Source organism: Falco rusticolus, chromosome 13 (genome assembly GCF_015220075.1).
Source record: "Falco rusticolus isolate bFalRus1 chromosome 13, bFalRus1.pri, whole genome shotgun sequence".
Lineage (NCBI taxonomy): Eukaryota > Metazoa > Chordata > Aves > Falconiformes > Falconidae > Falco > Falco rusticolus.
Genome location: NC_051199.1, coordinates 27,852,407 through 27,876,289, shown reverse-complemented (window position 1 = coordinate 27,876,289; position 23,883 = coordinate 27,852,407). Strand labels below are relative to the sequence as shown.

At 44.6% G+C, this 23,883-nt stretch overlaps 3 protein-coding genes across 8 annotated transcripts in view; 2 read left to right on the top strand and 1 right to left on the bottom strand.

The window, feature by feature from the left end:
- Window positions 1–5,609, top strand: part of SMC4 (structural maintenance of chromosomes 4) — a 41,044-nt gene extending 35,435 nt beyond the window's left edge. For both annotated transcript variants that reach the window (XM_037407638.1, XM_037407639.1), the window contains exons 21-24: window positions 1,270–1,452; window positions 2,291–2,523; window positions 3,195–3,378; window positions 5,289–5,609. In XM_037407638.1, the coding sequence (XP_037263535.1) occupies window positions 1,270–1,452; window positions 2,291–2,523; window positions 3,195–3,378; window positions 5,289–5,477 (789 nt within the window). In that variant the 3' untranslated portion in view covers window positions 5,478–5,609. The remainder of the gene's footprint in view (window positions 1–1,269; window positions 1,453–2,290; window positions 2,524–3,194; window positions 3,379–5,288) is intronic.
- On the bottom strand, window positions 16–23,849 carry TRIM59 (tripartite motif containing 59). 5 transcript variants are annotated; one of them, XR_005107367.1, is made up of 4 exons: window positions 22,204–23,849; window positions 6,436–10,547; window positions 5,066–5,215; window positions 16–173 (listed from the first exon to the last, which is right to left on the bottom strand). XR_005107367.1 is itself a non-coding variant. In XM_037407647.1 (2 exons), exon 2 carries the CDS (start codon window positions 10,542–10,544, stop codon window positions 9,324–9,326), a length of 1,221 nt encoding a protein of 406 aa, XP_037263544.1. In that variant the 5' UTR covers window positions 10,545–10,547; window positions 15,787–15,883; the 3' UTR covers window positions 7,673–9,323. The 5 variants fall into 5 exon arrangements, 4 of the variants coding, with proteins under 4 accessions (XP_037263544.1, XP_037263547.1, XP_037263546.1 ...); XM_037407647.1 differs by lacking the exons at window positions 16–173; window positions 5,066–5,215; window positions 22,204–23,849 and adding an exon at window positions 15,787–15,883 and having other exon boundaries at window positions 7,673–10,547; XM_037407650.1 differs by lacking the exons at window positions 16–173; window positions 5,066–5,215; window positions 22,204–23,849 and adding an exon at window positions 15,250–15,475 and having other exon boundaries at window positions 7,673–10,547.
- LOC119156894 (basic salivary proline-rich protein 3-like) lies at window positions 15,473–16,201 on the top strand. Its single transcript, XM_037407299.1, has one exon. The coding sequence runs from the start codon at window positions 15,473–15,475 to the stop codon at window positions 16,199–16,201; it is 729 nt and encodes a 242-aa protein (XP_037263196.1).
- Window positions 23,850–23,883: the final 34 nt, after the last annotated feature.

Genomic DNA, 23,883 nt, shown 5'->3' with positions numbered 1-23,883 from the left:
TTTTCTTTATGAAAGTATGGTAGGATAACTGTAACTGACATAATGCTGTCTACGAGTAATTAAGAGCAATGAGGAAAAAATAAATAGGCCATAAACAGGAACCAGGAGACATTTTGTGTCTGCGTATCCTCTCTGTAGATACTGGAAAACGTTTTAAAAGGGTAGGCACCCTCCTAGTTGAGAGAAAAAAAGCAAGACGTTGATAACTAAAACACAAGTTATGTGTAACTACTCGGTGCTGCTTCCACTGAGCTGTTCTTTATAAATTGGCAAGACCTTTTCCTTGAAAGCATTTCACCTAAAACTTGTAGTCCATTTGGTACATCAAATTGCCTTTCCCCAGTGATAGATAATTGGGCTGACAGGAATTCTGTGGGGCCAGCAAAAAAATTTGCTCCTCAGAGGTTGCTGCTTGAACCAGCTCATCGAGTAAATTGGAGTCAGTGGGAGTAAGGAATTGCCAACTCTAGGTGCTACAACACCTAGCTTCTCAGGCTTGGACTTGAATGGACTGCTGGCAGCCTTCACAGAGGTGGACGCACAGATAGCTTTACTCACACCTCATTTCTTGCCATCTAGTTCTGTTGAACGAGCTAGTTCTAAGTGTTTGACATGCGGTGCGTTCATTCCAAAGGTGACTGACCAGCTTCTGGGAAGGGCTCTTAATCCTTCTGGAAACAATTCTGCACGGAATTCTGACATTTTCTGGCCCGTAGATTACTTGAGCACAGAGTTAACACCTCTTGAAACTCAGGTGTGTGCTCAGGGGGGCATGCTCTTTTTATTATATATCCTTTCTACTTCATATTTAAATCATGTAGACCAGCAGATGACCTCGCAATGCACAGTGCCCTTCATACCCTTGTTGTATGATGATAACGGGGACAGCTACCCAGCAAGCAAAGCTGCTGTCAGAAGTTCTTCAATCTTGACCATGCAAAGTATTAAGTATATAGTTGTTGAAGTTCTGTGGCATCAGTAAAAATGATTTCCTCCTTATATGCTACTGCTCCTCTCACAGGGAAATCTCCTTTGTAAGAATGATGTATATAATTTTCAGGAACAGAATATTAGGGTAAAAGGATAAGTTGTCTTTTTCACAGCTCATTTTTAAATGTGTTTTTTAAAAGTTATGTGAAGAATCTTTGAATGTTTTGAGATTGGAAGCTTCAGTATGTACTAATACAGAATATGTTTATTTTACAAACATGTTCATGTGATAACTACTGTGATCTTTAAAGGTTTCTGGTGACTGGTTTTGAATTTCAGGTATCAAAATTGTCACTGCACCCCATAGAAGATAAACCACCTGAAGAACTTCCAGTATTAAGTCAAGAAGAGCTTGAGGCTATCAAGGATCCAGATGTCATCACTAACCAAATAGCTCTCCTGGAAGCCCAGTGCCAAGGAATGAAACCTAACCTTGGTGCTATTGCAGAATATAAGAGGAAGGTAAGCTTAGTTACTGCTGTCTGGTAGTAGGATTAATCTTTTTGATATTGTGTTACCTGTTGGGGCAGTAACACGGTACGCCCCCCGTCTGAGGCAGCAAGCGTTGTGTAGACAGCTTTATTGCTTGCCCGTACTTCAGTCTGTACAGAACTCGTGTCATTGCTTCTGAAGTACGGAGGTGACCTTCCAGCTGTGCATTTTTCTTCAGGTGAGTGTTCAAATAGATCCTGCCCTCGAAGCGCATCCCAAACCACACTCTTTATCTAGGTGACTGAAGAGACAATCTCACCTACGGGCATACTAGGGGAAGGGGGTGCTGCTGTTCTTCCGTTTCTTTCTTTGGGAGACTGAAATGGAACCCTTGTATGTTCCCTTTCTCTGCTGCAGGCCATGCTGTTGCTAGTGTCCTGAATATTTGTTAGCTCGTACTTAGCCAAGTATGACAGTTGTATCTAGGAATTTACGTACACCTTTTATATGTGATGTCAGGTGAAGACAACTTTCTCCTGTGAAAGTTTTATTTAGAGTCAACTAGTCTTGACAGACTAGGCAGATCCACAACAATACTAGGACTTTTTTTTTCTCCTCACAATACTCACTTCAGCAATATTGGACTGTTCAACACATTAAATTTTTTTTTTATTCTAACATGGGTTTTCCATCAGCCACTTAGAGATGAGAAAAAAGAGAAAGGTTGGATTTGTTCTTTTGTTTCAAGGCTCTTAGCCATTATGGGGAAAATAAGTTTTCAAAAGGTAGGGAAAATAGTTTAAAATCTAAACTAAGGAGACAGCTTCTTTAACTGTAATTTTGGTGGTTTGGGGTTTTTTTTCTACAGGAAGAGCTATACTTGAAACGTGTGGGTGAATTGGATGACATTACCACTGAGAGAGACAACTTCAGACAAGCTTTGGAAGATATTAGGAAACAAAGGCTACATGAATTTATGGCAGGATTTAACGTAATAACAACTAAACTGAAGGAGAACTACCAGATGCTTACTTTGGGAGGGGATGCTGAGTTAGAACTTGTGGACAGTCTGGACCCCTTCTCCGAAGGAATCGTATTCAGGTTTGTCAAAATACTTTGTATTATTGCTCTAATCTAATAGTGGTATTGCTTTTTTTCAATGTGCTTTTTAAGTAAATTTTCATTGATCATCAGCTAACCACGACAGTCCCCCTCTTGGCAAGATACTGACAGGAGCCACAACTTTTTAGCACGGAGATTGATTTCTCCTGGAGAAATAAGTAACTCACTGCAGTTAGAAAGCTTTGGCTTTGAAGTAATTTCTCAGGCTTTCCTAATCCCCAAATCATTTCATTCTGCCTAGGGGATCATGTCAATCACATCCGTAACTGAAGATTGTTCTGTTGTAAATGCTCCTAAGAGTACATTCATTACCTAAAGAGTAGAACAGCACTTTTGAAAGATAATTAAATAGCGGTTCTTAAGTGTTCTAGTTCCTACAGAGAATGGCAGAGTGTTACAGTAGTCCGAGTTCAGGTCAGCATCAGCTGACCACACAGCCATGTGTGCACCCAGGGAGTTACTCCTTGGTGAGTAGAAATAATCCAGTTTGCTACCTCTGAGCTGCAGAGGACTAAGAGTATCAAGCAGCTCATCCACTGTTTTAGTCAAGCTTCTTTATTGTCATTCCCTCCTGTCTTGTGACTTGCTTTTCACCACAACTAACTTCAATTGAGAACAGAGATAAGTTACAAACTCTTAATTTGTTTCAGTGTTCGGCCTCCGAAGAAAAGTTGGAAGAAGATATTTAACTTGTCAGGAGGAGAGAAGACTCTTAGTTCACTGGCTCTAGTTTTTGCTCTTCATCATTACAAGCCAACGCCGCTTTATTTTATGGATGAGATTGATGCAGCACTTGACTTCAAAAACGTATCTATTGTAGCATTTTACATATATGTAAGTATTTCATGGTAACTAGTATAATCTTCCTAAGATATTTTCTTCTCTGCCAGAAAAACAAAGTAGTAACACAATTATGGCCAGATTTAAAAATCTGGAGTGATAGAATATTATTAAGCGGAAACTATGTACAAAGCAGATTTCCAGAAAGGTGCTTACAGTGTTGCTTTCTCTGTATTTTTTCTAAGCTGCTAAGCTTAATTCTTTCCTGAAATGCGGCAACTAATAGAGGATTTACAAGGGTTTTTTCCCTCCAAATCCTGTTTCAAAAGCAGTCTAAGGAGTGCTAGAATTTGCCAAAGGTGCCACATTTCCTTGCTGCTACTGCTTCCTTTTTAAAAAATAGAGTCTTTCCCCAAAATAATCAGCTGTAGTCAGCTGAGAATACAGTAACTTATTTAGCTCTTAGTAATGTGTTCAAGTATCCAAGTTCATGATTTCATTCTCGGGAGCAGCCAAGGTTCCTTGGGTTTTTACTTCCATTTCATTAACATGAGCTGTTTCCCATAGGCTTCTTTGATCTGTGTCTTTATTAGTGTTCTTTTTCTTTCATGCCTTTAAAAAGTCTGTCATTGCTGTATTTAAGTGAAACAAACATTTACATTGCTACAGTTCTGGTTGCTAATTTAAACTTGGGATTTTCAGAACTATCCAAGGTAGAAGCACCCTAGAAGTACCAAAGACTGATTAGCTACTTAAAATTAGGGAAACACTTCAAAGATGCCTGCCTACAAATGTAGTTTTAACCTTTGCTTCCACAATACTCGTACTTTCACAAAGGAGGGTCCATCACCCAGATGGGGTTTCGTAGGGCAAAGAGTTTCATTTCAGCTGCAGTGTAGACTAACACTTAAATTTAAAACTTAGAGTAGTTTAGCTCTTAAATGCAAGTTAGAGTTTAGTGTAGAGCTGTAGCTTGTATTCTGTATACAGCTTCTAAATTAGCAGTCCTAGGAGAAAAGATCGGTATTTGAGCCCTTTTTATTACATCTAGCCCTAAGCTTCTGAACCTCCTAAAATTCGATGTAAAGACAGAACGTGGGTACACGCCGCGAGTCTCCTCAAAGTGATGAAGTGCTTTGTTAGCACAGGGAGCAGTGGCCAGCCCTCGCTCTGCCCTGCTAACTGCTGCACAGCCCGCGCAGTGGCCTGCCACCCTAACCAGCTCCACGCACATCATTGCTGGGTGTTCGGAGATGGCTGAAGGGGGTGAAGACGCCCCTGTGCCACACTGTACCCTACGGGCTGGATTTTACCCAGCTTTGCAATCCCACTTAGTTAGCAGTTGGTCCTTACTGGATTTCTCCAGTGTGGCAGCAACAGCAGCTACACTGATTCTGCCAGATTCTTAAGGATAAAGTTTGTTTTATTTTTAAAGCGTCACCAAATTTAGATATTGTTACCTCTCGTCGTTCAGGGTCACAGAACTAGTGTTCATCAAGGCTTGTCCTCATTAGCCAAGGGCTTTCTTTCCCCTATTGCCATGCACCGAGAACAGGTTTGTTTTCATTCTGAGAGCAAGGGTTGCTTTAACAATTCAGGTAACTTAATGATACCCACCTTCGGTAAATCTTGTGGAATTCATGTTAAAACTATGGTGAATTGCAACTATGGAAAGCAATTATATATCTTTAATCGAATTCCCTTGAGTAGGCTGTGTAAAAGATAAAAGGAGGAGACTCACTGAAGTACAGAGCAGTGCTTCATGCCGATAGCCAGGCTGGGAGCATGTTGTGCACCTACTGATTACGGACAGCAGGGACTCTGAGGCCTCATCACCTGCAGACCTGTTGACTGACATACTTCTAGCGATGTTTTCATCAGTTCCTAAAACCTGAATACAGAGATCATACAAGAACAGAGCTTTCTGAAATGCTGTGGGCTAACACAAATAACTTCTGTTTCAGGAACAAACAAAAAATGCACAGTTCATCATCATCTCCCTGCGAAACAACATGTTTGAGATTGCGGACAGATTAATTGGAATTTATAAGACTCACAATACCACGAAAAGTGTGGCAACAAACCCCAAAGTTATCGCTTCAAAAGGACTGGCTGAACTTGCGGCTCGTGGGTGTAGTATAGCTCAAAAGTAGCGAGGAATAAAGTTCCATTCTTACTGCTGCTTGTATCTAAGATACTTTTGTATTTGAGATTTTTTTTAATTTCAGTTTTGTGTTTTATCTTATTAATAAAATCAGCGTCAATAAATTCCGTTTTTCAAATTACACCGTCTATACAGATTTTAATTATGTGACCTGAGTTTAAAAAAAAAAGCTGTTGTTTCCTAAAGCTTACCCATGGAATATTAAAATGCAGCTAGATACATAATTTAAGTCAATGCTTGCCTTCTGCGTTTGGTTGGAAATGCCTGTATGGCTGCATATACCAAACAAGTGCAAATCTTCAGAGCGTCCTGTATTGTTTGATTATACAAGTTCTAGTGAGTAAAGGCAGTGTACAAAATTATTTCCCTGTATACGATAAGGATGTCATATGTTATGCTGCATGGTTTGGGACTAAGCCGTTTGTAGCCATTTTGTAATGAGTTGCTTCAGTTTAGGAAGCTGCTCTTCAGTTATTTTCCTCTCCCCTCCCACAGGGCCTGCTCCTCCCTCAGCTGCGGCCACGCTGTGCGCTCGGGTTTGTGAAGGCAGGAGTTGCCATCTGCTCGCTTCTGCTGCCCCGCACAAGGGGCTCGGCTCTTCCTGGGGAAGACTTGGTGAGGTTGGGTGAAGCTGCACCTGGCTGTGACAAGCAGCTCTCCCTTCCCATCAGCAGCATCTCAACACTCCACTGTACAGGTTTTGCTTCAAATCCCACCCCTCTTTTTTTTTTTTTTTTTTTTTACTTTAGGAACTGAAATTATGTGGTTTATCCCAGAAGCCAGCCCAGTATCTGGCACACTTGCACCAGTACTGCTCCTGGTGCTACGCTTCCTGGGGAAAAAACCAGCTCCGTCACAGCTGTGCTGCTGCTCGGTGGAAAAGCTGACCAAGAGGAGCCGGTGCTGCTGGGCCTTGTTTACATTCCCAGCTCTTGCTATTTTCGTACCTGGTCAGTTGATCCTGCCTGCTGCTGTAGTCCCGAGGTGGTTCCTTATGCCTCCAGCTAAATCTGGCACGATTGGCCCAGATCCGGTGCAAGCTTCACCCTGTCCTAAAAGGCACAATCAGCAACATGGACTGAAGCAGGGGGGTAACATAATTTGCTATAAAGTCTAGAGATACACTTTCTACGTAATCTTAACCATTAAGATCACCCCACATACATTAATTTTCACTTGACAACATCTGATATCAAGTGATGTGTACGTGCACCACAGACTATTGCCAGGAACAGATCTTGGTGTCATACGTGGGCAGTTTTCAGAAACCACAGCTCAGCAACAGTCACAAACACAATAATACATGAGAAAAACCCCTCTCTGGCCCAGCCCCGCTCCAGCCACCAGTGCTGTGCACAGCCGGGCTTTTCTCATCTCGAGATGAAGCTACAAAGTCTTGCAGCAGAGCTTCAGGATGAGCGTGCGGGCAAGATCAGCCAAGAACACAGCAGCAAACTACTTGAGAGGCAGGCTGCACTGCCTGGGCACCTGGCAACTAAAGTTTCTGCCCTCCAGATCTCGATACGCTTTTTCAACCAGACTTACCCTCTTTAAAAAAAATAAAAAATTAAAAATGCCTGCAGTAAGAATTACACCTCTAACACAAGGTTTCAGAAGAAGGTAATTGAAAAAATGGGAAAAAAACCCACCACAGGTCTGAGAGGGTACAACACCCCCCCCCCCCCATTAAAATGGAGTAAAAAGATTTGATTTGCTTGAAAAAGCTTCCATCTCCGCTTCATGAAACTAAGCATGCAGGGCTTGTGTCCTGCCCAGCGGACAGAAAGCGGGGCTGGGGCAGCTTGGCTGGGGCAGGAGGCAGATGAGATGCCGCTTACAGCGCTTCCCAGAGCCTGCGCCGCGCTCCAGCAGTCACCGCGCTGGCTTCCTCGGGCGCCAGCCTTTGCCACCTCGCTTGCGGGAACACGAGTAAAGCAGGCCTGTGGCGGGCGAGGTGAAAGGCTGAAATCCACAGCAACCCAGCTCAGGATGTGCTGCTTCAAAGCAGCTTCCAAAAGGTCACGCTGCAACAACAAAAACCAACAATAAAATGGGGAAGAAAACAAAGCAGCCAGGCAGAGCACTGCCGAACAGCCCCATTCCTGCTCCGGCTCCTCTGGGGCTGGCAGGGGCGAGGATCGGAGGGAAGGTTCTGTGCAGTAAGGAAAGCAAGGTGCCAGCCAATCCTACTGTAAGAATACATTTTATTTGTATGCAAATTTATTAAAATATAAATTACATTATGAGTACAAGTACTAAATGTTTCCGTGAACAGTAAAGGCATTTTATAAATTGTAGTTGTCTTGAAAAATAAAACCGCATTATAAACTCTCTTAAGTTTTTAAAAGTCAGGAAAATAAAAGACAAGAAGGTGAGTCAAAAGAGAAGCCTTACACGGTAGTGGACAGCCACTTAGCACCAGGTTTCGAGACTCACACGCCAAGCTGACAGCCTTCTAGCAGGGCTTAAGACAAAAACAAATTCCTGATTTTATTGGGGAATTACTGCAATGGCATTTACACAGTCTCAAGCTACACTGAAAGACCATTTCCACACCTGCCTGGTGGTATTGGTGGGCCTTGCCTTTGAAATATTACAGAAAACTTGGGTACGAATTACAGAAACGGGTCCTAACTCCCTGGGCATGGCACAGCCGCGCCGCTGCCGAGCTGCAGGGAAGGGAGCCTCGGCGCGGTCTTTTATCGATACAGCGATATTAGGTTATCGGTACCGCCATTAGGATCTTTAGGCTCAAGGAATGTATGGGCGTTGCGTCCCGGGACTGACCTTGCTCGAGCTGCAGCCTGGCAGCAGCTGGTGTTCGCTGGACCCCAGCGGTGTCTGCCGGCAGCGAGAGGCAAGCGGGGGTGGGCACAGGGGCTCGCACCCCCCCAGCCCGGGCCCGGCCTCGAAGTCCAGCGCTACTTAAACAACTCCGATTACTCAACCTGACAGAGCAGCCGAGGAACGCGGCCATGCTGAAATACACTGTTATTTCTATCAAGTCAAATACAATTAGACATGGCAAATACATACTTGGGATTATTTTTTTTTTTATAAAATCATTAGCAAACTGTAAGATCATCTGTGTTCTGCTGTGGTAACTGCAACATTTCAAGGCCGTCCCAGTACTTACTGTAATTAGCCTGTAATAACTGAAGGCCAAAATTGGCTTTCGTGGGAGATTTCGCTCCCGAGCACAGCTTGGACTGGAGCATCTCGTATCAGAAGCAGCGAACAGCGTTAGTGGCCGTTTGGCTGCAGAATACACGACGAAACCATGTCCTCCGCTAGCCACCCTGAACAGAGTGAAACCCAGAGCCGTGACTACACGCTTCAAAAAACAAGGCGTATCAGTATAAAAACCACAAAAGAGGAGTTTTTATACACACCAGAGCTAGCGACTGACCCATCCCAGTCTAGCCAGTTTGCAGCCTGAGGTGTTTTTTTAACCTTTAGCGTTCTAGTGCTTTTATTAAAAAGCAATTTAAAGTTACATTACCCAAAAAGAAAGATAAAAGGTGTTCAAGGACAGTTTACAACCAGGACTCCAGATTAGGATGTGGATGCTTATTACAGCTCGCTTATGGATACGCACTTTCTCACTAGCTCCCAGTTTAAACCAACACATACCAACCTACCATGGGTTTGAGCGGAAGAGGAAGCCTTTTTTGTTGCAAACCTGCTAGCTAAGAGTTAGCTAGAAGGTAATCTCTACAATACAAAAAAAGGAAGGATACGGGAACAGAAAGGAAAAGTGTAGAGTTTAACAATCCAGCTTTTAAGTAGAAATTAAAAATCCTGTGGATTCCTACGCTTTTAATCACTGAAATAATCAAAGAGAAACAATTCTGCCTAAAAACTCCATCAGTGAATTACATGTATGGCACAGCACATCCACTGTATTCTGCAAATGGGCACTGAAATCTTGATAAATGAGCAGCCAGAATTCTGAGATACAAGCAGAAGTAGCTTCCATTACAACTGATGACAGCGGTTTGTAAAACGAAAGCACAGTTACCGCCGTTACAAAAAGCAGCAGGACTGCTAAAGGATTTACAGCCTGAAGGAGTTTTTTAGACACTCTTCCTTCCTTCCCACCGCCTTTGCTGCGTAACTTCCTTTTTGGAATCAGTTTTATTTTTGGAGTGAGGGTCTTGTTGATCTGACTGAGCTCGACTGTAGACCACACATCCCTCAAGAGATGCCCCATCCTTGGATAAATCTCCATAGGTTTAACATCCGGCAGTTGCTTCTGTTTCAAAGCTTTTATACGTTGATGCATATCATTCACCTTTTCAAGAAAAATAAGCGGGGACTCTTCTTTTTTAATAGCTGTATGCAGCCACATTAACTCGAGCTGTTCTTCCCTTATTTTTTTCAAGTTCTCAATGACCGGCTCGTATTCTTCCACAATGCGTGCGTTGATCTCATCCAGTGCAGTCAGCAGAGCTTGTTTTTTGTGCTCCAAGGTATCGCTAAGTTTCTTAAAATACTGCACTACTATTTTTTTATCATCCTGGACAACGCTTTCACACTGGGACTTCTGTTCTTTCAGCTTTTCTATAAGCAAACACACATCAGTCCAGTGTTTATCGGTTAGCTGCTCGAGAAGTTTTCCGCAAGTCTCCTTTTCTTTTATGTAAGCACTCTGAAGGTCATCTATCGGGTGACCGTTGTGCTTCCCTATCGTAAGGCAATGCCCACACACCAGCTTTCGATCCAAGAGACAGTAAACGTTCAGCGGCTGCCGGCAGTGTTCGCTGCAGGTCGCAACGTCAGAGCGATCTTCCTGCTGGTATTTCTCAATAATAGCTTTCAAGGCAAAGTTGACAGGCAACGACTCGGTACCACCGGCAGGGATTTCAACAACACTCCTGCAGTTGGGACACTTCAGAGGAACTCTCAGGGCTCTCCAAATGGCCAAGTTGCTCGACAGCTGGATAACACCTTCCAGACAATTCCTACAAAACGTGTGGGAACAGGGCAGAACACGTGGATCTTCAAATATGCTGTAGCAAATGGAACACGTTAATTCTTCCTCAAAGTGATGCATCTCCTACAAAAGAAAAGCAAAACAAAACAACAACAAAAAAACCCCGGTTTAATCTCTTTTTACAATCAACTCATTTAAAATAATTGGTTAATCTAAGCGCCTCAACATGTGATTTAATGACCAGTAACTTAACCTACACTGGCACTTAATTGCCAAGGGGGAGGGGGGGAAAGGACAAAAAAAAAAAAAAAAAATGAAGGAAAGTGAGCAATGGCTCAAAAGATTTCAGCAAATTCTGATCTGTGCTTAGTACCGAAGTGACTAGACAGTGTTCACCCATATCCAACTTCTGCCTTAAAAAGCTCAGAAAAGCTCTCTGCTACTAGAGGTTTTTTTACAGTGGGAAACAGTAGAAAAGAGTGACAAAAGTTAGAATGAAAGTTTCTAAATAACCTAAGAATTATGAGTAACATGAAAATAGAACAATAAGTACAGAAACTTTTTATGCTCCCTTAACTTTTTTCAAATGTTACTTTTGCAATGTAAGTAGTCATTAGAGTCTGAAGCAGTGAAATTTACTAAAAATTACCTTTAGCTTCTGGCACAAACAGAAGTCTAACTCAGCGGCCCTTAAATACAATACCACTAAGAGTAATTAAACTCATGGTCCTATTCCTGGGTTACTTAAAGCACAAAACTAAAAACCTAACTTTCATTTTCCATCTTTTGTAATGTTGCCTTGTTTTGCTTTGCCAGCTTAGTGAAATCACACTGTAAAGTCACAAATAGCAATAACTCTAATGCCAGTTTTCATAATAAAGCATAATTCTGTTTTGCATTCTGTTAAAAATGGGGAAATTAGTACGAACTTTCCTTATCTGTGTGTCACATTCTCCTGTCCCCTTCACCAGTTTTACTCGACCCTGTAGACTTTGCTATGCTACAAAAAGAAATTGTCCAAGCTTTTATGTCAAAGACTCTCGATTCAGGTTCTAACTCTAAATGTGAAAACAGCGACATGCAGCTGGGGTAACGCAGCTGCACAAAGTGCTCCTGACCCTTTGTTTGATTCAGTCGGGAAGGTAACTACCTACGAGATTTATTTAGGGAGGGTATTTTACTTTATTCAGATGTGCCCTCTTAATCTTTTTAATGCAGTAGTATCTTTTTGCATTGATCTATCAACATTTCTCACTGACACCGAGATTACCAAAGTTTAAGTGAATCTACTTAAAAGGAACCGAACTATTAATTACACTCTCCTTTGAAAACAAAACCTTAAATCGCTTTTGGAATCGTGACAACTGCTACGGATTAAATTCAACACTAACTAACAAACATTTTACAATAATTAAGCAGCACTGTTACTGCAACAGGCACAGAGTAACGTGAGGGAAGTCAGAAGCTAAATACTCAGACCCCGGTTCTTCGAGAGTTAAATCAGCTCCGAACAGAGAAACTACTCCGATCATACAGAAATAAGCGTGGCTTATCTTGCTTTATTGAGAGAGTCTGGTACACCCAAAAGTGAAAGTGTTCAGCTCTGCATGTCTGATCAGACTCTTTTGCTTTGTAAATCCAGACTGAATATTAATACTAATACGACTAATAACAATAATAAATCTAACAGCCATCATCACCTAAAACATCCAGTTCAATTCAGGGAAGTATTTGTACATTTTTCAATATAAAGTTAAACTTACTCAAAACACATTTAGAAGCTTTGGGGGGAAAAAAAAAAAGAAAAAAAAAAAAAGAAAAAAAAAAAAAAAGAAATAAATCTATCCAGCACACTCCAGGTCATTTTTCAGCTAATTAATACAAAATGTTGGTTCACATATTTCCACTTTTTAAAGAGAACCTGACAACAGTTGGACGAAAATCTACTAGAGAAACATCATTTTTAAGAACTACCCTTTAGAAGAAGAATGATAGTATGTTAGCATTTCTAACTAGCTAGTGTATTCTCTTAGTTAAAGAGAATTAATATCAACTGCTAGAGACGTTTAGCAGAAGACATTCAGGACACTTTAACACTAAATCTACTTCTGTGCTGCACTGCTCTTACTAAGCAGCATGAGGTATTTCTCTCTTTACTGGGAAACCACATACATTTACTTTCTAGCTTTTCCAATCGGCCACCGTGGCAACGCTAAGTTCTTTAGGTCGATACGTTAATAATTTCACATTTTTAAGTGATGCTCCAGACACCGAAACTAAAGAAGTGTGTCAATAATGAAGGGAAGCTGAACAACAAATCTACTTCATTGTCTAGATCAATTAATTTTTGAGAATTAATTCCCAGAGAAAATATATTTTAAAGTTTTATATATATATATATATATATAGTTATTATGAATCTTAGGAATGTCACTTCCACTTAAAAAAAAATAAATCAGGTTTTGCTCATTGTTAGAAAGGAAAGAATCCTTAGTAGGTTCTCTCATTTATTATTTTCTCCTATTTATATGGAATGAATATAATTTTTGTTAAAAATGTCTTATCTTTAAAATCACTAACTTTTTCTAAATCTAGGGCTGTAGTTCTCTTCAAAGAAACTGTTATAGGAGGGAAATATTCTTTGTAAAGAACACACCTAGCTTATTTGAGCTACACACAGAACAAGATAAATTTAACCTTCAAAAACATTGTTTTAACTACAAAGTAGTTGCTTGCTACCATAAAAACAAAGGAGCAAATTTAGCAATTTTTCCTTAGCTCTATCACACATCACCTCAAACTAAGCGGTGCCCCGCCAGCAAAGCGGGGTGCCTCGCCACCAGCTGCGCAGGTTCGAGCAGCAGCCAGCCAGCCCCGAGGCCGTTTCATAACCCTCGCCGCCAGCCAGAGGGACTGAAATTCCCATTTCCACAGAAACACAGCGCTCTGTTTCCCAGGCAACTACAAAATTTGAAGAGTGACAGCAGTTGCCTGCTAGCATGCAGCTCTGGAAAGCCAGGCGGGCAGTGCCAGGGTAGGAGCTTCTGCTCCCAGCTCCCCGCACGGCCAAGGGTGCGTGGGGCACCCCGCTCCAGCCCCCCAACCTCCCAGCACCTCACAAGATATGACCCTTGTTAGGTTTTATTATTATTATTCATCAATTTCAAAACAGTATTTGAAATGCTAACATTGATGTTTGCTATAGGCACCCTGTGGTTTTTTTTTTATTTGTTCTAGACAACTACTGCAGAGTTGTACCAGGCAAGCAGCAAAAGGTAGAAATCCTGAACCTCACCCTGCACTAGCAGCAGCACGAACAAAATAGAAATAAATCAGGAACAGAAATAAATCCGTAGATGGCTATCAGAAACAGAGAAACTGGGAACTCCAACCAAAAAAGACCGAGAAGACCCAACGTCACCAAGTTAAGCAAAGAGAAAAAAAGTTTTCCGGGTGGGGGAAGTAGCAGGAAGCTGGCAAATGCTTTCCTGCATAGAGCAGATATTTTTCCTTAAATGTTCCAAACAACTGCAGCAGCAAGTATGTGTGTGCCCGTGTGTATACATATTTGTTCTAAGAGTCACTCAGCATAAGTAAATTACAAACTAGAAGGTATTTTAAAAATTCAAAAGCATAATTGCACCAGTAACTGGGTGAGTTTCAGAAATCTTCCAGCAATAGAAGGCCTACTAATTAGCTATGATTTTATCCTCTTCTAATTAGCAATGCTGTAGACAAGGTGAAAACATGCGATACAGCCCACCTGTATTACAGTTTATCTGCCAAAGCTTGCAGTCAGGCAGATCAGAGTGAGGTGGCGGATCCCTGGTAACACCGCGCTCCTCACCTAGCGAGCAGGACACCGCTTATGCAGCTCATCATGCAAGACATTGTTTAGAAACAGTTATATCTGCAGTACAGCGTATATCAGCATTTAGGTAAATACCCAACTGCTTTATAGAACAAGCCAGCTGTAACAAAGCCAATACCCCCCCATTCCACTCTGGAGAATTTTAAAAGATGGATTTGGCATTTGCTAACAGTTGCAACAGCCGATACCCAGAGTTAGAAGGCGCACTGAAGGCAAACCCTCCCTAGGAGTCGGTACTGCCAGGCTCCTGCTCCTCCTCCACGCCACTGTCAGGAAAAACAACATCTGCTCTCTCCTAAAGGACACTGTAACGCTCAGCTTGACTTTCGCTACTGTACTGAGCTACGACCACGTCAGAAATGCCGCCTCCCCATCCCACAGCGGTCCATGAAGCCCTCCTGTACCACTATCGTAGAAGCTCAAGTTTACGTTGTGCAAAAATAAGAGATTAAATGACGTCGTGGGCAGTGTTCACCTTAGTGGCAAAGGATGACAGAACTGTTTAAAGGCAAAACAGAAGGCCGAGGTGCAGCTCTGGTATTTGCTGGTGCATCAAAAGGAACGGAGCCTGCCAGGTTTGCTGGTCATAACAGGCCAGGGAGCAGAAATCACAAACAACAGCTAACGAACCTTAAACCTCTCCACTGCAGCCCACTTCAGCTGCGCTGCTTCTGCTCCACGCCACGGATATCCCACGGCCAAGTCACCGCCATCCTCGGCCAGCCGCGTTCTGCCCCGGCCCCAGTTCCGAGCACGGCCGTGACACAGCTGCCCCGGGTTCTAACACCGGTTTGGGGGGGGAGGTTTATGCCCCGAAAGGAGACGCGCGCCGCGGAGAAGCCCGTCCGGTTTCCCCATCAAGCCGACCCCGCGGCTCCCTTCCGTAGGTGCCTCCGCCGGCCCCTCGCCGCCCGGCCGCCTGCAGCCACCCGCGTTCCCAGGCCCCAGACGCACCGTCCCTCGGGTGCTCCCCGTCCCCGACCTCCGCAGCCCTGTCACAGCCCCTGCCCTGGAGCATCACCGCCCGGCAGCGGGGCTAGCAGGGAGGTCGCACCTCTACCTGCCGAGTCCCTGCAGTCCCCCCGCCGGCGCCCACCCAAGCCCCCGGCTCGCCGGGGCCCGCCAAGGGTCCGCAGCAGCGGGGTGCAACACCGGGGCGCTGTGCCCAGGGGCCGAGATGGCGGCGGCACCCCCAGGGCGGCCGGGGCACCCCCAGGGCGGCCGGGGCACCCCCAGGGCGGCCGGGGCACCCCCAGGGCGGCCGGGGCACCCCCAGGGCGGCCGGGGCACCCCCAGGGCGGCCGGGGCACCCCCAGGGCGGCCGGGGCAGCCGGGACCCCAGCGCGCCCCAGCCGGGAGGAAGGAGGCGCGGCAGCCGCACCGCCGGCCGGGCGGTTCCCCCTCAGGAGGCCGCTCCCCGCGGGTCCCGCCCGGCCCGGGGCGCTCCGCGGGGGCGCAGCCGCAGCCCGGGCAGCCCCGCGAGGTTCTTACCGGTGCGCTGCGCCCGCGGCCCCGGCAGAGCCGCCCGCGCTACCGACAGCGACCGCCGCCTTCCAACCGCCGGCCCGCGGCCCAGCCGCGCATGCGCGGGCGCCCAACGGCCGCGCCGTTTGAAAGTCAACGTCCACTGGGGCGGGCGGCGGCGCGGCCCCGGGGCGCGGAGGGGGCCCCGCCGGGCACCGAGCCGGTTCCCCGGGGCGGGGCAGGCCCGGGCCAGGCGCTCACCGGGAGCACCGAGTCACCGCCCCGCGCCCCCGCACCGAACGGCGGCCGCAGCTCGAGGAGAAACTCGCCCCGAAGCGGGAAACCACGGGGCAGAAGAACCTCCGACAGCGGCCCCGGGGCGCAGGAACGGGCGCTCTGCCAGCCGCTGCTCCGACACCGAAGGACTACACGTGCGCGGTGACGGCCAGCTGCAGCCGAGGCATCCGCCGAGGCATCCGCGCTGGGTTTGCCCGGCCAGCGTTTGCTGCCGGGCGCGGAGGTGCCCGAAGCTGCCCCGTGCCCGGTGGAGCCCGTGCCAGCCGGTGCCACCGGGCCCAGCGCTGGCCGGGGCCCAGCCCGGCCGCCACCGCGGCAGCGCGTCGAGAGGGGAAAAAAAATGCACCTGTGCCAGCGGGGGGTGAGGGGACGTGGCGGCAGCAGCCCTGAGGCAGCGCAGGCGGCGGGGGGGGCTCCAGGCACGGAGCAGAGATGCCCCCCCGGCCTGATGCAGCCCCCGGCCAGGCAGGCTGTGCCCCAGCCCGGGGGGAGCACACCCCCCGCAGCCGGGGCAGGAGCCCACAGGGGGCTGCGACCCACGGGCGGGAGCTGCACCAGTGCCGCTCCTGGCAGGGCCTGTGGCCCGTGGGGAGAGGAGCCCGGGCTGGGGACCCACGGGGACCCACGCTGGGGCAGGACAGAGCGGCAGCAGAAAGGCGCTGCTGGCGGGGAGCAGGGAGAGAAACTGGGAATTAAGGCCAGGAAACAGGGAAGATGTTTTTAATATTCAGTAATAAACTAACTTCCCCAAGGCAAGCCTGCTGTGCCTGTGACAGTAATCGCAGAGTGATCTCCCTGCCCTTGGCCTGACCCGCGAGCCTCGCGCTGGCTTTTCTCTCCCCTCAGAGCAGTAAGAGCAGCTTCGGTGGGCACACGGTGCTCAGCCAAGGTCAACCCACCAGAGCATGTTTCCCTACTTTGGCTACTGAAGACAGCCGAGATATTTTACATTAAGCAATACTGCTACTGCTATACATTAAAACTGGGCAATTACAATTAACACAGAGCTTACCTTCCTCTTGCCAAGCAAACACCAAGACTGCAGGAGAAAGCAAGCAGACTAGGGCTACGGTTCCTGACTGTTTTACCAACATCTGCCAACACTGGTAAATCTCAAGACTGTATCAGTTAAAGTACCGATAAAGTATCAGTTGTGTAGAATTCTCTCAGATTCCAGATTATTCTATACTTATTTACAGTTAACTTTACAGTTTTAGTGTACTTTATTCTCAGACATTGTTTATAGTGAAACTGAAAGAAATTAATTTAATTTTGTAACATAAATCATAATAAATCATTCAAAAATTACTTAAATCTGTATTAAAACTGGTATTTAGGGGACCCCATACACCTATCTGGGAAACACTGGAATTACGTTTTGAATAATGAAAACCCTCCTGCTCTAACAAATTAACAGTCACAGCTCAGCTGAGAGGCACCGAGTTTACCACACTAGCTGTAACTGGTGTTTTTTATGCGAAGCTGTTACAATCACACCAGCCTTACACTACCTTGCCATGTCAGTTACATCACTTCAGATTTTGGTTTAGCCACCTGCCGTGCAGCAACACCCCCCTGCCCCACAGACACGCGAGATGGCACTGCCAACTGCACGGCTGCCGCTCCCCAAGGCAAGGAGAGGGGGGACCACCCAGGATGTGCCTCCCTCCTCCAGGGAAAACTGAACCCCAGAGAGGGGAACATCTGTCCTTCAAGCCAGAAGCAGCTGAACCCCAAGCCAAGGCAGGCATCGACTTCATCCACAAAGAAACTGACCTCCAAAGAGAGGTGGTCTGTCTCCCAAGCAAGCAGATACAAACGTCACAGAGCCTCCTTACCATACAGAATACAGCTGACTCCAAGTGGAAGAGGGATATTCCTTCAAAACAGTAAAGACGACATGAAAAAGAAGTTTCCCATGAATAAAGGAAAAGGCTGACACAGGGAAGAGCTCTTCCCAGACACACCGACTACATTCATCGCCTTGGGCACCTATCCAGACACCACACAGCAAGAGATTTATCCACAAAACCTTATGAATTAGAAAGTTTCTGTAAAATTCTTATTTTGCCGTAAAAGGGACTTTAAGATGTTGAAAAACAAATCCTTCCTTAAAAGACATGGTTTGAAGAAAGATTAGGTCCTTCCTGAACTGAGAACAGAACTTGGATGTCTTCAGAGAAGGTAACGTCATTTCCAGAAGAGATGCAGTAATAAAGTGAGGAACAAAAGTTAAGTCCAAATACTTGCTTAATTCTAGAATTAGAGATAATTTAATTCTAAAATTAATTCTAAAATCATAGATATGGGTCTTTAAATAAGCAACTTCAGTTTAGGTTTGTGGAACCTGAAATGGCAAAGAATAAAACAGCACGGACTTCTTCCTCTGGCTTTATTTCCACATGCCGGGGCAACTCTGCATGTTGGTAACGTTACAGCAGGATTGAGAGTGTATTTTGTATATCTGCTTTGCAAATACACAGTCCAAACACGGTGCGCTTCTTTCTCAAGCACAATGATGCTTCATTATATATTCCATTTGACTGTTCCATGTGTCCCACAGCAGAAAATCTGCTAACAGCATTCCTTTAGTTTATTCACATCCCCGAACTACTCCCAAGAACAGATCAGAGGACAGGAGAAGACTGTAGGTGCAAGGTATGTTTTTCTTCTTGTTCTACTCTGAATGAGATAAAATACAAGCAACGCGGAGCTAGTGCTAGTTATTTTTGTACTTTGCTACCTAAGTAATCAGTACATCTTACAATTGTTAGTTTTATAGAGTTTGGGGTATACTGGGGAAATTCCCCCCCTTACTTTCCTACCCTACAGTTTCATCCTTTCACGCCAGAAGACTGCCTTATTAGGTCATCAGGTTTAAAAAGTTGCTTGCTTCTTAAAAACCAGTAAATCATGACCTTACTCTTAATTACAGGTGGACAGATCCCTGCCAATTGTGCTCATCCTGCCTGCTGATGGTACCAGAGACCAGAGTCCTACATAATCTCGTTTCCGCAGATTGTTTTGTTAGTGCACTACCTTCCTCTTCCCCTGCCTCCACTTCTAACCCAGGCAGCAGCTTCACGCTTCGGCCAGCCTGCCTGTCACAGCAGCGGCCTCACCTACCTGCCTTGTGCGGAAGCAGCCTCATGGGCTCGAAGAACTAGCTGAAAACTAACCCAGAAAATAACTTGTTTTTCAGAGAACAGGTCCATTGGCTGGAGGATTACACCACAAAACGGGTCATTATACCAGATGGGCCATCACTAAACCACCTGCTGTGGCTATGTCAAGACAAGGAGGATATGTCATAAAAAGTCAGAGATGAACAGAATGCATGCACTCCCTGACAGATCAGTAACCTACTTTTTATTGCAGAGATGTCATCTCAAATGTTTTATTTACTATCTGAACAAGAAAAAGTAATATTAAGACAGATATACAAATCTTCACATCCAGAAGTTTACTCTGCCCTTATGCCCCTGTTTGCAGAAGCGGCTGCAACCACATGGATGATCTATTGTTAGCATTCCGTTAACTGCATCACATGGCAAAAAAAAAAATATTTGCAAATGAATTTTTGGGAATAAGCATTTTCTAGAAGCATTCTGCATCTGGCAGGAGTTGCAGTGGACGAGACAATGGGCCAGTGTTAGCTCTGCACAGCTGCAGCGTACTAATGCCAGAGCCATGCCAAAAACATTAGCCTAAGAGACAGCCCCCTTCTAACTGCATCCGTAGGGCCTGCTGCAGTAATAACCTGCCAAAAGATGTTTCTGCAATTTAAGTGAAGTACACAAAAATCCTAACGCACACTTTGTTTTGAAGATGCATAGCCAGTGCAGAACAGGGATCCCACAAGTCTACTAACATTAAACAGACAGCAACATAGGTATCATTTGTATCTCAGTACAAATGAAGTAAGTGGGAACACACTTCAGCAGTTCATCCCATCAAAAAAAATAATCTGGATTTCTATATTTATACAATTCTAGAAAGCTTAGAAAGCCATCACATGGGAAAACACACAGAAACTCACAGCAGCTAAAAAATGAAAGTGCCATATAGCCGAGGTAAATGTGTAAGCAGGTCAAGGTTTGTAACTGAACGTGTCATTAGAGCAAGTGATAGAGTTAGTGTAAATACATCATTTTAGGCGAGGAAAGCCTTCTTCAGGGCCACAATACAACCAACCTGCAAACTCGATCTTTGGTTCCACCACAAAAGTCTAATTGCTTGCTGCATACTTCTGGTTCATTATAAATACCTTGTCAAAGTAGTAGAAAAAGGAACATGAACTGTGACATGTAAGCAAAGAGGTCCAAATCTGTGACAGATTCCAAACAGCTTAAATGAGAGGTGGGTTGTGCATATAGTTAAGAAAGAAAAAAACTGAAATCTTGTAAGGGAAGTAACAGTAGGATAGAGCAAGATTTTACTGTCACAGTATTGCACAGGCAGGAGTTCTACCCATGACAGCCATGCACAGAACTTCACTGGTTGCACAGACACCCTCTTAACAAAAACCTCTGAGGCTGACCAAGCACTCAAGATTTTTGCCTGAATTTCAATGCTGAACCAGTTGCTAGAGTTACGGGTTCCTCTTCTCATGGTAATGTAATTGAGAACGGTGTTTTTCAGACTATGCGTTTGTAGCTGTCCATGGTATCGGACACCCCCCTCCCGCCCTACCCCAAGCTCATGAAGATCTAAACGTGTTTCAAGGAAAGATGCTTCTCCAGCTCATCAGTACTCTTTAATCTTTGTGGTGTTAAGACAGGAACGTATTGATACTTCATCCCAGGATCTATACTAACTACACTGCAACAACAGAGAAGACCACCTAGAAAACCACCGTGCCTGCAGAGCCCAAGTGGCACAGGCACTCAACATGGGAGTCGATATTGGCCATTTCTGGGCTACATGCACTTTACATGCACAGAATATTAAAAAAAAAATGTTACAATCCTTTCCCCTCTACTACCCCACTCAACACACAAGGAAAAAAGCTACAGAAGCAACAAGGGAGCTTTTGACAATAATTTACAATACAAATAACTGACGTTCAGAGTAAGAGCATACAGTGTTTTATGCCCAGTTTATTTTAATATGCTTAGAAGATTTAAGAATTCAAGAGGAACGAACACTGAATCTAAAAATTTCAATTCTACAAATGATCAGCTTGAAACCATGATCTGGTACAGCCAATAAAAAGTCTGACTACTGACCATGTGCCTTTCCACCAAACTACAAAACTTCTGTAATGCATTTACCGATAGCTGGCATTTAATGTTTCCCACACATTTGTCATTTTCTAGTACTACTAGCTTTCAGTATTGTTTTATAGAAATTTACAAGTATATCAAAGGTATTTATGTATGACAGTTTTAATGATGGCTTGAAGAAAACTGTTTTCCTCAGCGCTGGAGCACACCAACCCAGCAAGACACAGGACCCCCACTTCAAGGTATTTACAAGCAAAAGTGGAAATGTCTTTACGGAAATGAGGTTTCCAGTCACTTTTCTGTAGGGATTGAAGCAATATTAACTTTTTCAATGAATTGTGTGTGCCTTCTGAGTTTCACCCTGGCAGTAGCTAAAACTTACTATTAGTAAGAGTTTGTAAACTTTACGCATTTTCTGCTACTAAGTTTCCTTTCAGAAAGTCTATTTGATCCAGATGCAGGCCTTCTGTAATTGTTTCCAGCCTTGTGACCAGTGTTCCTGCCAGTAATTTGGTGACATGCAGAGTTGAAGAAACATTTATAGTTAAAAGTGGCAAAGAGTCTACAAGTATTAATATGAAGACATTCTTAGTTATAAAGCAGCAACAGTAACTCAGTAATTTATGCAACACATTGTATGATAGGAGTTAAAAAATACAGAGATTTCCTCACTTGCAAGCAGGAAGGCACCCCCCTTCCCAGCACATCCACTGTTTTCCTTAGGCCTCTGAAGCGGCGTAAAAGCAGAGTCCTGGTTACACAGAAATCATCAGCTTCTCTCACTCAGGGCTGGCTGTTGCCTTAGCCAGCACTTCATTTCACTTGAAAACCTGTCTAGTTGCTTGTTATTTTAACACACGCTCCAGAAATTAAGTCAGACTAGCCTGTTCCACCACCAAAACAGCAGAAGTAGACAACTTACTGGGAGTGCTTGTGATCCATCAGAAGATGCACCATCCTGTGAAGAATGATGAAAGGTATGTCTCTGCTCAAGGCTCCACGCATCCAGCAAATGGCTCTCCTGCGCTGAAACGCCTCACGCAACCAGGGCCCGTTTCCACTTCCAATAGTGGGAGAGAAAGAAACAGGGTCAACCTCTCTCAAGCTATCCCTTTCCATTCAGCCTACTATTCCTCTCTCCAAGGAACTACACGCATCCTAGCTAAGTCGGCTAGTCCGACACCAAGATCCTAGCAATGCTGCTCCTTGGAATAAAAATCCTGCCTGAAAAGCTTACAGTACGGATTAACTTCCATCCTTTCAATAGTTTACAGGTCTTTTTCTAGGTATCTGCTACCCTAAGTTCAGCCGAAAAGCTTATTTTTCTACTTCAAAGTACTGAAAGAGTAGATTAATATACAACCTCACCTCCACATCTTTGGTTATTTTTATTAGAATTGAACAACAGTGACCAGTGAGTTACCATCTGCATGGTTACAGACAGTCTAAATATCACAGAGCAGCATTCTGCTACTGAACAGCTTGAGAAGTACACTCAGTGTCACAGCTTCAACGTTGGAAGGCAAACGGCCCAGTTGCTTCTGTTGATGACATAATCCCACTGCTCAATCAAGTCAGAGGCTAAAATATATTCATCTTCACATGTAGCAGAAAATTGGTCTGTGACCCACTGCAGCAACGCACGGCTGTACCCCTGAGTAACTGCCTTCTTACTTTCTGCAGTCTTAGTAAAAGTAACCCTATTTCTTGTTTGTAGCCCAAGCCTCCCAATCGACTCCCCTCTCCCCGACAACGTAATTCATTACATTACCTCAAACTGCAGCTTTGGGGGAGCAGGGAAAGGCATTGGGACTGGCTTCAGCTTTGCTCCTGAAGAACTCTGAATATTGCCACCCTGTGGTTGCTGAAATGTTTAAGCTTTCCAGATCTTGGTAAACTAACAGAATAGTGACAGGATCTGCTGTGAAGCAGGTGAAAATAATTTTCCACTTAAACAACAAACACCAAAACCCAAACCCAACAAAACATCACCACTGACCTTGTAAGAAAGTACAGGCTACAGCAAGAACCACACTGGCTGAAGTAATTACCTGTACCTACATCACACCAGGGAAAGTGCCAACAAAAATATATAGGCATTTACCGGCAGTAAATGTAAACCTTGCCATAGTGGTTTGTTGTTTTGTTTTGGAAACACAAAAGTTGCTACAAACATCTGTTATTTTCTTAACCCTAACAACAAAGGGTTCTAGTGGTTTGGGGTTTTTTCCCTATTGTTTTGGAAACATAAAAGTTGCTACAAACATCTGTTGTCTTCTTAACCCTAACAAGAAAGGATTCTAACAACAAAGCAATTTTCTACAGTACATGCTTCACAAAGATAGGTTAGTGTGAAGGCAGGAATTATTTTACTTATAGCACTGCAACATCCTTAAAGACATCAGTTTACGCATTTTACCTCCTCTAAGGATTCCCTACATTTTACATGAAAACAGCCCTAATTTATTTAGCGAATACATAGTATGTAATTAAGTAAATTAGTTATTACTTAGTATTTATACCAAAACAGTTGTTCACCTCAAGCCTACATAACATACCACACACCACACTGACGTTTGGCAGGTAAAAAAGCCTCAAGATC